The sequence below is a fragment of the Rhagoletis pomonella genome, unplaced genomic scaffold (genome assembly GCF_013731165.1).
Source record: "Rhagoletis pomonella isolate Grant_MI unplaced genomic scaffold, Rhpom_1.0 Rhpom_scaffold_00009, whole genome shotgun sequence".
In the NCBI taxonomy this organism is placed as follows: domain Eukaryota; kingdom Metazoa; phylum Arthropoda; class Insecta; order Diptera; family Tephritidae; genus Rhagoletis; species Rhagoletis pomonella.
Genome location: NW_023458563.1, coordinates 29,069,819 through 29,082,576, shown reverse-complemented (window position 1 = coordinate 29,082,576; position 12,758 = coordinate 29,069,819). Strand labels below are relative to the sequence as shown.

Below are 12,758 nucleotides of genomic sequence, written 5' to 3'. Positions count from 1 at the left end.
CCTCAAGGTCTCGAGTCATTCCCTACAGTATTCCCAAACACGGTTAGGGGACAGCTCAGAAAAAAAAACTATAGAAACGAATTGGCAAAGCACCGTTGGACTCCACCAAGCCAAAAGATTATTGGGCGGTACAACCAGAACAGGTATAGGCTTCATAATAACTTGCCTAAGCAGGAACTAAGGATTGTCACGGGCATCCTCATGGGACGTAGATTAATAGAAATTATGCACAGGTTAGATATCTGCTCAAATGACCTTGTTGCATTATGATTAGGCTACGGAGACACCACTGCACCTGTTTCTTAAGTGTTCTTAAGTGTTAGGCAGAGGCGAGACGAGGGTAAAAAAAGTCTGGGCAAATGTGGTCAGTGTATGGGACACTCCCTGCCCCCGAAACTTCTTTTAAGAGATAATTACAAGTGAATTTGGAAGGGAAGACATTGATATATGTAATTAGTTTTTCTTCAATGGAAGGCCGAAAGAAACGACATGAAGCGATATACATATATATTAGGGCGGGTCGATTTAAAAATCGCTCATTGCTATGTGAAAATCGTATTCTAGGGATCAAAATAAGAAACTTTGCCGAAGGAACCATACCTCTAAAACGAATTCTGATGTCCCCCAATTTTGGTCGAACTTTTGGGTAGGGGCAAATTTTGAAAAATCCCACTTTGACCCATTTAGAGTGCTCCAATCGAGTCCAAATGTATGACCGACCCCCACTAACTTTGGACGGCCGATCCACCCATGCCAGTGGCACACCCCCTGGAACTCCCCTGGGGGGTTCCCCATACAATCATTTCAAAAAATCACCATTTTTGGCCTTTACATGAAAAAATCAGCTAAATGGCTATGTTTTTTCTTTATTTTTATTTATTTATTTATAATAATATTTATTTTTTATTTTTTTTAATAATATCTATTTTTTCTCTTAAGAAATTTATTTAGTTAGAACATATGTAAATGAAAAAATTAATTTAAGTGAGTTATAGAAAAGAAACTAAAAAAAATTATTGTTTGAAGTCTTTTTTACTTTCAAGTCTGGGCAATTTCGCACGGCTCTCTAATGTCGTCGCCATAACAGCCTCTACATTTTCCGGTATAACCCGTTTGGAAACGCTAGCTAGCAATTGAACATGTCGTTCCGTTCCTTGTATGTGTGATGGAATTTTTGGATCATTAAACGGTGGATCATCTTGATTTAAATATTCTTTCAATGTATCGTACGGAATGCTTCGCGTGAATGGTGGTTCAAATACGATATTTATATCATTCAAATTGATCATTTCCGTATAACTTGTGCAATTAAAGTTTATATCTGGTTTTTTATAAACTCTAAGTTCCATTGGCTCGTCAACATCGGTTCGATAGCGTAGAATTTTCTTGATGGCACAGTCGCGCTTTTCTTTGCTATCATCAAACAACATTGATAACAAGATATTTTCCGAATGCGCATAATATGAATTATCTTTAATTACTTGATTGACAATTTTGCGTAAACGAGGTTCTAGAAATCGTGACCAACCAATGAACTTGAAAAATAATGCACTGCCGTACACGACAGAGCTGGAATACTTGATATTGAAGTACATTGGCACATAACATTTAATTATAAATTCAACCAGAATTCTTAAATTTGCATCTGGATTCTCCGTTGTCACATATAATCGCAATAATCTAGCGGCCTTGGTGAGCCACCGAGAATGTACAATTTTCCCTGGTTTGATGATAGCCAGATCCACCGGATCCACGCCGCCAGAAATTACATGGGCCATGTCGTATAAGTACTTCGAATCGGTGGAAAATTCAATTTTTTCTGGATCAGGGGGCATATTTTGCAACTCAATTTTCTGGAAGCCGTCCACCACCTGAAAATATATAATAATAAAATAATTAAAAATGATTGACAATTATAATAAATGGGTGATAGCAATAACTTACCGGAAGAGTTTCACAAGTTTCGATTTGACGGCTCAGTTTTCCGGTTGCCGATCTTGGTCCAGTGCTGGTTGATTTATCCAAAGCTTCAAACAAATGCCGAAACGGAAGTTCGTTGAAGTGTAGAAGGCAAACGAACCAATGCAATGGCCTTTTTAACAGCAATTCGAATCGTCGTATAATTCTACCGTGTGGGCCAGTGTTTGTTGGCTCACCGTCAGTGCATATTCCAATTAATGCATCCAGTGATATATTTTTATCGTTGAAAAAACCATTTAATTTGGTTGTTTTGTATTCAGCGGTTTCATGTTCCAGTCTTACGTAACCAATCAGTTCAGAATTGTGTTCTCTCAAAACAACAAGATGAGGTTCTTTTACCATCCTAGTATGATACTTCTCATCAATTTTATCTATCGTTAAAGTATCATCTTTTCTGCCATCGAATGAAAACGCTAACAAATTGCGTTTGCGAAGCACTTCTTGTCTGCATTTCTCTTTTTCTCTGCGAACTTTCGATTTATCCATGATGAAAGGTTTCCCATGCTTATCTTTAATTTTAAAATCTTGCAAAAGAGCGGTTCCCAATGCTGATGCTACTCTGTCAGGCACACCAAATCTGTCACATACCAAGGCAAAGTTAAAACAATCGTATCTCTCTGTGTATTGTGAACTTGTGCTTCTATCCATATCTTCTTGAACCGGTGGCGGTGCGTATGTTGAATCATCGGGATCTTGGTATGTTGGCATTGATGACATAGACGTTGCTCCTTGCTCTTCAGTTTCCATCACAAATGCATCCATTGTTAGTCTTCTCTGATTATGTTGATCGTGCATGAACTCTTTGAGGCGTTCGGGAACCCAGCCGCATGCACATGGAGCTGCCTTCAAATCGCATTTACATGTTCCAATGTAAAAAATTGTTTCCAGAGATTTTACATACTCTGTAAATTGTTGGGTGTTGTTTCTTCTCTTGATTTGCTCTTGATACTTGTCAAGCAATTTATTCAATTTATTAAATACACTTTTTTCAGCATTATTTCCATACCAAGTTTTTCCCAAATTCCAATCAACTTATCTTGTACTTGAATAGTGAATGATTTATGGGAAAACTTTTTTTGTTCTGTTTTAGCACGTTCGCTTAAGTAAAAATAATATCTCAAGATATCCAGATCGGTTGGTAAATTAAGATCAGTTAAATCAGTAGACACACCAAAAACAGTAACATCATGCTTGGGTATATGACTCATTGGGTTTTCGATAGTTGTTGATGTAGTTGCTTCATCTTGCGGTGTAGAGGATGGTGGATTCATTGTAAACTTTTTGATTTGGAATGGTCACTTCACTTATTATTTTTTTTGAAATATTTTTTTATCTGTAATTAGCACTTCACACTTTGAGTTCTTCACAACGACTTAATGCATTCACAAAAACTGTTGCGTTATATATGGTCTACGAGACGAGGTAATAAGAATGAAATGGTAATTTCAATTCTACCTGCTGTGTCTTGTGGTGGCTTACAAAAAACAACACAAGCAATTTTACGATCTGCAATTGTGTCACAGTGATACCTTCATTGTTTAAAAGGGTTGCGGTGCATTCCAGTGATACCTTAATTTTTAAAATGGTTGCAAAAAACGCGCATTTCTTAAGAAGGTGCCTTAAAATACCCGCAAAAAGGGTTGTAAAAACAATCTTCATTTCTTAAGTAGGTGCTATTGTTATATATATGTAAACTATGGCATCCCCTACACACATACATGTAACTTACTTTACGTTGACATCACTGTCACTTTAATTGAAATAAACAAAACAGTCTTGTACTGCACTTAAACGGAATAACACATGGCGCAGCCGAATAAGGAATGAAAACACGGAGTGGGGCTGAATTGAAGCAAGATAAAAGCGAAGACAGCACGGACGACGAAGGTGATGACTTCAAAATGGCCAATAGTAGCAGCACTTATGGTAGTTTGGACGTGAGACGCCCTGATCCCCTAAAGTTTGATGGTAATGTTGCAGAGCAATGGCGTGTTTTCAAACAAAATTTTGATATATACGCCATAGCCATTGATTTGGAAGAAAGAAAAGAACAGCAAAAAGTTGGAATATTTCTCAATGCGTGTGGTCCAGAAACAATTGAAATTTTTAACACTTTTGGACTTACAGTGGAACAGAAGAAGAATTATGATGCAGTTTTTGCGGCAGTTGAAAATTACTGCACGCCAAAAAAAAATGAGGTGTATGAAGCTTTTAGATTCAATTCGCGGAAGCAGGAGGAGGGGGAGCCATTCGAATCGTATTTGCTTGACTTGCGCAAAAGAGTGAAACATTGTGGGTATACGGACATGGATAGAATGATTCGAGACAACATTGTTATTGGGACAAACAGTCAAAAGCTGCAGAAAAAACTCTTAGAAACAGAAAATTTGACTTTGAGCAGAGCCATTGAAATCGCGCGCGCTGCTGAGCTAGTGGACAAATATACAAATGAAATGCAACAACAAAGCAAATGCACAACAGTGAATGCAATAAGATCACACAAACAAATTTCGCAAAATAGCGGTGCGCGCAATACAATAGAAAATACTAAAAGTTTGAGCAAAGAAAATGTACGAGTTAAGCATAATTCAAGACAAAGTGCTAATTGTAAATTTTGTAAAGGGGTTCATGAGTTTGGCAAATGCCCAGCCTTCGGGAAAAAATGCAACAACTGCGGTCGTTTAAATCATTTTAGCGTTGCGTGTTATAGCTCACAAGTTCACGAAATAAAAGAGAGTGACGAAAAAAGGGAAAGTGGCGATGATATTGTTTTGCATAATATTGAAGACTTATCAGTGGGTCGGAAAAGATGGTATGAAAAAATCAGAGTGAATGATTGCCTCATAAATTTTAAGTTGGATACGGGTGCCGACGTTAATATTTTGCCTTACAAGTATTTTATAAAATACATGAAAAATACGATGCTCTATGAAGGTGGTTTGCCACCACGCAGTTATAGTGGAGCTGAGTTGGATTACAAAGGTGTAATTCAATGTTTAGTGATGTGCCGAAATGAAATAAAGACTTTACAATTCACGGTTGTTGATACACCATACGAACCTTTGTTAGGACTATCAGCGTGTGAGCAGCTTAATCTTATAAAGCGTGTAAACGTCATTCGTGAAGCAACAAGGGATGAATTTATACGAAACTATAGAGATGTTTTTGAAGGCACGGGATGTTTTGTGACGAACTTGGATATCCAGGTAAAGAAAAATTCGGTTCCGGTGGTAAAACCAGCAAGGAGAATCCCACAGTCGTTAGCAGAAAAAGTCAAAAATGAGTTACACAAAATGGTAGAAAATGGAATAATTGAACGCATGGATGGTCCTATTGAACGTGCCTCTAATCTTGTAGTTGTTGAGAAGAAATCAGGTAAACTTCGTTTGTGCATAGACCCGCAAGATTTAAATGCAGACATTTTATCGGAAAATCATACGATTCCATCATTTGAATCTATATCGGTACGTATTGCTAATAGTAAGATATTCACTGTGTTGGATTTGAAAGAAGGGTTTTGGCAAATCGGACTTAGTGAAAAAAGCTAGTAAACTTTGTGCTTTCAATACACCGTTTGGGTGTTATCGTTTCAAGCGCTTGCCATATGGTATAAAAATAGGCCCTGAGGTTTTTCAAAAATACAATGAGAGAAATTTTGATGATATTCCAAATGTAATAGTCTTCATTGACGATATATTGATTGCAGCTAAAAGTGTTGAAGAGCATGACCACACATTAAAGCTAGTTATGGCTCGCGCAAGGAAGTTGAATATCAAATTTAATGTCGAGAAAATTCAATATAAGGTACCAGAGGTCAAATATTTAGGAAAAATTATTTCACCAGAGGGCATACGCTGTGATCCTGACCGAGTAAAAGCGATAATGAAAATAAAAAAAACCGAATAATAAGAAAGATTTGCAAAAATTGCTCGGCATGATAAATTATATTCGTGAATACATACCAAATTTATCTAGTATTTCACAACCGTTACGAGAATTGCTAAAATCCAATGTCGTGTATGAATGGCATTCAGCTCACGAAAGTTGCTTAGAGTCGATAAAAACACTAATTGCAAACGCACCAACGCTTCAATCTTTTGATGAAAGAAAAGAAATAACCCTCGAAACAGATGCATCTAAATCTGGCATAGGGTGTTGCCTCATGCAAAACGGAAAGCCTATCGCATTTGCATCACGCAGTCTTACAGACGCCGAAATTAACTACGCTCAGGTTGAAAAGGAGTTTTTAGCCATTTTATTTGCTTGTCGTAAATTTCACTATTACATCTATGGTCGAAAGGTTACGATTAGGACAGATCATAAGCCCCTTGTTTCGATAATGAAAAAAGAATTTTGCAAAATCCCTTCCGCTAGACTCCAACGCATTAAACTTAGTTTAATTAAATATGACCTAAACTTGATCCACGTTCCAGGAAAATTTTTATACATCGCTGATCTGTTGTCTCGATACTTTGATGAGGACAATAACGCGCCCGATATTGAAGATCTTAACGAATTCGTCCATTCATTAAACATCACCGACGAACGCCTAAACAGTTTTCGAATCGAGATAGAAAAAGATAAGCATTTAACGCAGTTGAAACAAGTTTTAATAAATGGCTGGCCTCATAAGAAAGAGTTGTTATGTGACGATATTAAAATGTTTTGGAAGCATCGTTCTGATCTGTTTTTAGAAGACGGTATCTTATATTTGAATAACAGGGTTATTGTACCGCCTGTTTTGAGAGAAACCATATTATCGCAGCTGCACGTGTCTCATTTAGGTATTGAAAAAACAAAAAAGCGCGCTCGCGAATTAGTGTACTGGCCAGGAATTGATGGTGCTATTGAGAAAATGATAACCAATTGTGACATATGCCAGCGAAGTCGATCCGCTAATGTTAAGGAACCAATGATACCACACAGCATTCCCAATCTACCCTTTAATAAAATAGGCGTAGACATTTGTGAATTTGCATCAAGAAACTATTTAATAATAGCGGATTATTACTCGCGATATTTGGACATAGCGCCGTTGAAATCGAAAACAGCAACTGAGTGTATCAATGCACTTAGAACATGTTTCGCCGTACACGGATTACCTGTAGAAATAATTTCAGACAATATGCCCTTCAATTCATACGAGTTTAAACGATTTTGTGATCAAATTGGAGCTAAATTAACAACAACAAGCCCTGGTTATTCGCAATCCAACGGTTTTGCTGAGCGTTTCGTTGGGATAGCAAAAAACTTAATAAAGAAAACAAATGAGAGTAAAAAAGAGTTATGGCTGGCCTTACTCGAATATCGCAATACACCGCTTAAAGATATTGATGCTTCACCAGTGGAACTTTTAATGAGTAGAAAAACCCGCACCCTTTTGCCAACAAAAACAACTTTGTTTCAACCAAGAATCATTCCGAATATATCTAACAACATAAATGCAAAAAATTACAAGTCAAAAAAATACTACGATCGTTCTGCATCGCAAAAAAAATCCTTTGTGAAGGGTGACAAGATATGGTATAAGAACAACAATAAGGGATGGGTAAAAGCTACAATCATCGACACACACGATTCACCTAGATCATACTGGATCGAACTAGAAGACCAAACCATTTACCGGCGAAATTCGAAATGGCTGCGAAAACGATTATAGTTATTGGTATATTAGAATATTTGAACTTTTTTAATCATTGAATTATAAATTATTAATGAATTTACTTAGTATATGAATTAAGAAGGGAGATGTTATATATATGTAAACTATGGCATCCCCTACACACATACATGTAACTTACTTTACGTTGACATCACTGTCACTTTAATTGAAATAAACAAAACAGTCTTGTACTGCACTTAAACGGAATAACACAGCTATAAAAAAACTACACAAGTAAGTTTACGACATGCAGCTGTGTCTTAAAAAACGCACACAAGTAATTTTCCGATTTGCAATTGTGTCACAGTGATACCTTCATTTTTTAAAACGGTTGAATAAAAAACCCACACAACTATGTTTACGACATGCAAATGCATCACAGTGATGCCTTGGTTTTAAAAGGGTTGTAAAAACGCTAATTTCTAATATTTTTTTTTAATTTCTTTTCTATTACTAAGTTAAATTCATTTTTTCATTTACATATGTTCTGACTAAATAAATTTCTAAAGAGAAAAATAAACTCCAAAAAGAAAAAACATAAGCATTTCGCTGATTTTTTCATGTAAAGTGCAAAACCGGCGATTTTTTGAAATGTTTGTATGGTGAACCCCCCGGGGGGTTCCCAGGGGGTGTGCCACTGGCATCGGTGGGTCGGGCCTCCAAAGTTAGCGGGGGTCGGTCATACATTTGGACTCGATTGGAGCACTCTAAATGGGTCAAAGGGGGATTTTTCAAAATTTGCCCCTACCCAAAAGTTCGACCCAAATTGGGGGACATCAGAATTCGTTTTAGAGGTATGGTTCCTTCGGCAAAGTTTCTTATTTTGATCCCTAGAATATGATTTTCACAGAGCAATGGGCGATTTTTTTGCCTCCCCACAAATCGACCCGGCCTAATATATATATATATATATATGGGACGCTCCGCGTCAAACGTGACAAAGCTCTGCCCAAAATTACTTTTGATCCAAAAATTTTTAAATACAAGGGAAATTTAGCATTTTTTATGTACTTTCGATTGCTGAGTGGCGTTTTTTAAAATTTTGTTCCCAGACGGAACTACGCGTTCCCTAACCTTAAAAAAATACTGCTTTACGAAATGATCAAGCTGTCAGAAATCACAGGGGCTCAGAAAAATTCCAAACAACAACTATTTTCATGTATTTTGTGCTGATGAACACGAATGTGGTGGTATTTTTTACCGATACCTCAAGCGTTCCTCCCTAACCTCAAAAAACACCCCCTAAAATTGCTGTTTCGCGCAGTTGAGGTGTTTATCCTCTGATCGACGTGAGGAAAATTATTGACAGAGACTATTTTATGTATTTTGTGCTGCTGAACACGAATTCGGCGGTATTTCTCACCAAGACCTCAAGCGTTCGTCCCTAACCTCAAAAAACACCCCCCAAAATTGCTGTTTTACGCGGTAAAGAAATCATTGACGAAGGCACTCAAAAGAATACGTCTGGAGGAAAATCATTGACGAAGTCACTCAAAAGAATACGTCTAGAGGAAAATCATTGACGAAGGCTATTTTTTATGAATTTTAAACCACTGAATTTGAACACGAAGCTAAATTTTTTTTTACATTTACTGCAGTGCACTCAAAAAATGTAACTGATTACTGATTATATGGTTACTGTGCAACATTTTTTATTAATTCATGGGAAAGCTCTCTGCGTTTTACAGGGTTGAGACTGTCTTCATTACAAAGCCCGAATTACTTTCTTTTTTTTTCAAGTTTTTTAATTTTTAATTAGTTTTTTTTTTGTATATTTGTATTATTTTGTTAAACATTTTTTAAATTGATTCATTAATATTGTATTATTGATAATGGACTTGGTGCATTAGAGTATCTAAACACAGTAATTTCTTTGTCAGGAGAAACTAAAAACGCATGTCCTTCTGAAATTTTTGTAACAGATGGTGCAGCCGAGAATCTTTTCTTTAGTGATCTTGAAGTTCTTTCGTAATCTTTTTTGGAATAGTGAAAGAATGTTATTTTTCGGAACTTTTGTCTCGCCCAGTCATAAAGTTGTTTTGAATTTAAAATCGCGAAGGACATGCGTTTTTAGTTTCTCCTGACAAAGAAATTACTGTGTTTAGATACTCTAATGCACCAAGTCCATTATCAATAATACAATATTAATGAATCAATTTAAAAAATGTTTAACAAAATAATACAAATATACAAAAAAAAAACTAATTAAAAATTAAAAAACTTGAAAAAAAAAGAAAGTAATTCGGGCTTTGTAATGAAGACAGTCTCAACCCTGTAAAACGCAGAGAGCTTTCCCATGAATTAATAAAAAATGTTGCACAGTAACCATATAATCAGTAATCAGTTACATTTTTTGAGTGCACTGCAGTAAATGTAAAAAAAAAATTTAGCTTCGTGTTCAAATTCAGTGGTTTAAAATTCATAAAAATAGCCTTCGTCAATGATTTTCCTCTAGACGTATTCTTTTGAGTGACTTCGTCAATGATTTTCCTCCAGACGTATTCTTTTGAGTGCCTTCGTCAATGATTTCTTTACCGCGTAAAACAGCAATTTTGGGGGGTGTTTTTTGAGGTTAGGGACGAACGCTTGAGGTCTTGGTGAGAAATACCGCCGAATTCGTGTTCAGCAGCACAAAATACATAAAATAGTCTCTGTCAATAATTTTCCTCACGTCGATCAGAGGATAAACACCTCAACTGCGCGAAACAGCAATTTTAGGGGGTGTTTTTTGAGGTTAGGGAGGAACGCTTGAGGTATCGGTAAAAAATACCACCACATTCGTGTTCATCAGCACAAAATACATGAAAATAGTTGTTGTTTGGAATTTTTCTGAGCCCCTGTGATTTCTGACAGCTTGACCATTTCGTAAAGCAGTATTTTTTTAAGGTTAGGGAACGCGTAGCTCCGTCTGGGAACAAAATTTTAAAAAACGCCACTCAGCAATCGAAAGTACATAAAAAATGCTAAATTTCCCTTGTATTTAAAAATTTTTGGATCAAAAGTAATTTTGGACAGAGCTTTGTCACGTTTGACGCGGAACGTCCCATATATATATAGTACTTAAAACTATTTTTTAGCTTAACAATCTGCAAAATCGGTTCCAAATGAAAAAATTAATTAAACTTTCTGAATACTAGGCTAATTGATCCAACGTGGTGGAGTGCAAGATAAAACGAGTGTACCACACGAGGATGGTGTCAAATCAACTAGCTCGTGAGTTTAGTGTGACATGATATGTGTGTGTATCGCGGTGCTAGTTAATAAGCCCTGGGGTAGGTCACTGGCTTTGTAATCCGAAGTCACTGGCTCATATCCCTTGATCCCGGTGAAGAAGTCTGATGAGGAGATGCGTTGATCTCCGAAATAGCAGCTATAACTTCTTTCATTTTTAAACTATTGTTGTTTTTCCACAATAATAATAACTTTCATGAGCATAAAATGGTATTATAAATTCGGTCCGATGTTTTTAAGTACCAGAATAAGAATAGATAGACCCATGAAAATGTATACTTATATGATCGGAACGTTGAGCTGAGCCGATCTAGTCCCTATGTTTTCGAGATATCCGACTGAAATTTGTAAGTGAGTGTATTTTTATATTATACTAGCTGATACCCGCGACTTTGTCAGCGCAGCTTAAAGAATTTGATGAATTTAAAAACAAAGTCCCGCCGTCCGAGGTAAGAAGAAGTGGGTTCTTAATTTATTAGACGTGCTTTGGCGTAATTTTCAATGGGATGCCTCTCGAAAATAGCTGCAACTTAACAGCCAACTTTATATCGACTATGCTACGGCCTATATTACCACATGGTTACATTTTAATTTACCTTTAAAAAGTTTTGCAATAGTTTTTGCCATTTTAAATAAAAAATTCTCATTAAAAACAACGAAAATTTAAATTTAAGTTTTTATTTACAAAATTTCTTTCTAAACAATATTTAATGTCTTTCCATCTGGAGATAAAATGTATAATACGCTCTACACTGCTTTCGTAAGATCGCGACTGGAATATGCTGCTTTTATCTGGAGACCTTATCATGCTACCTACGTAAATAGAATAGAGCGTATCCAGAAATCATTTATACGTTTTGCACTGTCCTCAATGAAATTCACGGAACCAATGCCGTCATATCTTTCGCGTTGTATGCTACTGGACTTAAAGTCTTTGTCTAGTAGAAGGGCGTTTCTGTCAGGTTCCTGCGTCGCTAACATTTTAGGAGGTTATGTCGACTGTCCCGAGCTTTTAAGTAGAATAGGCTTCAATGTGCCATCACGCAGTCTTCGGCATGTGGATATATTTTTCATTCCAATTGTTAAGTCTTATTATTCTATGCGCCATTGATCAGAACCTTAATTGAATTAAATCAATGTTATTCTTTGGATATCTCGCTTCCAAGAGGCCTGGTAAATTTATGTTTAAGCAATCATTTTAAGTAACTTAAGTTAGTCGTCTTAGTCAGTAAGAATTTTTTGAATTCATTAACTAATAACAGAATAAATAAATAAATTATTAGGGCTAGTAACGCGTGTGATAAACAACTGGTCCTCAAATCAACGCCTACAGCCTTAAGGGTCTGTCCTTGGGAATTGTTAATTGTCATTGTCTCTTAAAAAGGAAAGGAAAATTATTGGGAATAATTGGTATACGCGGCATCCAGACCATTTCGCCTGCACCATAACCAGTTATAATTTCTGGTTCAATTTGATTTTTTCAGTTTTACAACCTTAAGTCTAGTTCCGTTGCAAAGGTTCGAAGGGGATAAATATTTAAGTAGCATAATCGGTACACCAACTTTAAGTACGATTTGGTGTGCAAGAAGGTCATTTGCAGTGAGTGAGTTAAGAAATTATAATGCACTAGTGTCGAAATTCGACATCTTTTTTCATACATTTTACCTGTCACCAATACCAAATCCTTTATGGAAAGCTTAAAATCGAATTATGAGTACCGGATTGATTAATGACAATTCTACCAAGTCTCCTCAAAATTTCTTCAGTAGCTTTTGAAATTAGACTGAAAGAGGAACCTCGATTTCCATTGAAAGGGGTTAAAATCAAAAGATCTAAGTAGATTTGATATTTTTTTGAGATAATTAAACTTAAAGATGCATTTGAG

General features: G+C 36.2%; 2 protein-coding genes across 8 annotated transcripts in view; one reads left to right on the top strand and one right to left on the bottom strand.

The window, feature by feature from the left end:
- The window catches only part of LOC118745696 (calcium-dependent secretion activator), a 393,045-nt gene that overhangs the window by 300,104 nt on the left and 80,183 nt on the right, over window positions 1–12,758 (bottom strand). The gene's annotated exons all lie outside the window — the stretch shown is intronic.
- LOC118745697 lies at window positions 3,671–7,849 on the top strand. Its single transcript, XM_036479297.1, has 2 exons — window positions 3,671–5,444; window positions 6,414–7,849. The coding sequence occupies exons 1-2, from the start codon at window positions 3,804–3,806 to the stop codon at window positions 6,510–6,512; spliced, it is 1,740 nt and encodes a 579-aa protein (XP_036335190.1). The 5' UTR covers window positions 3,671–3,803; the 3' UTR covers window positions 6,513–7,849.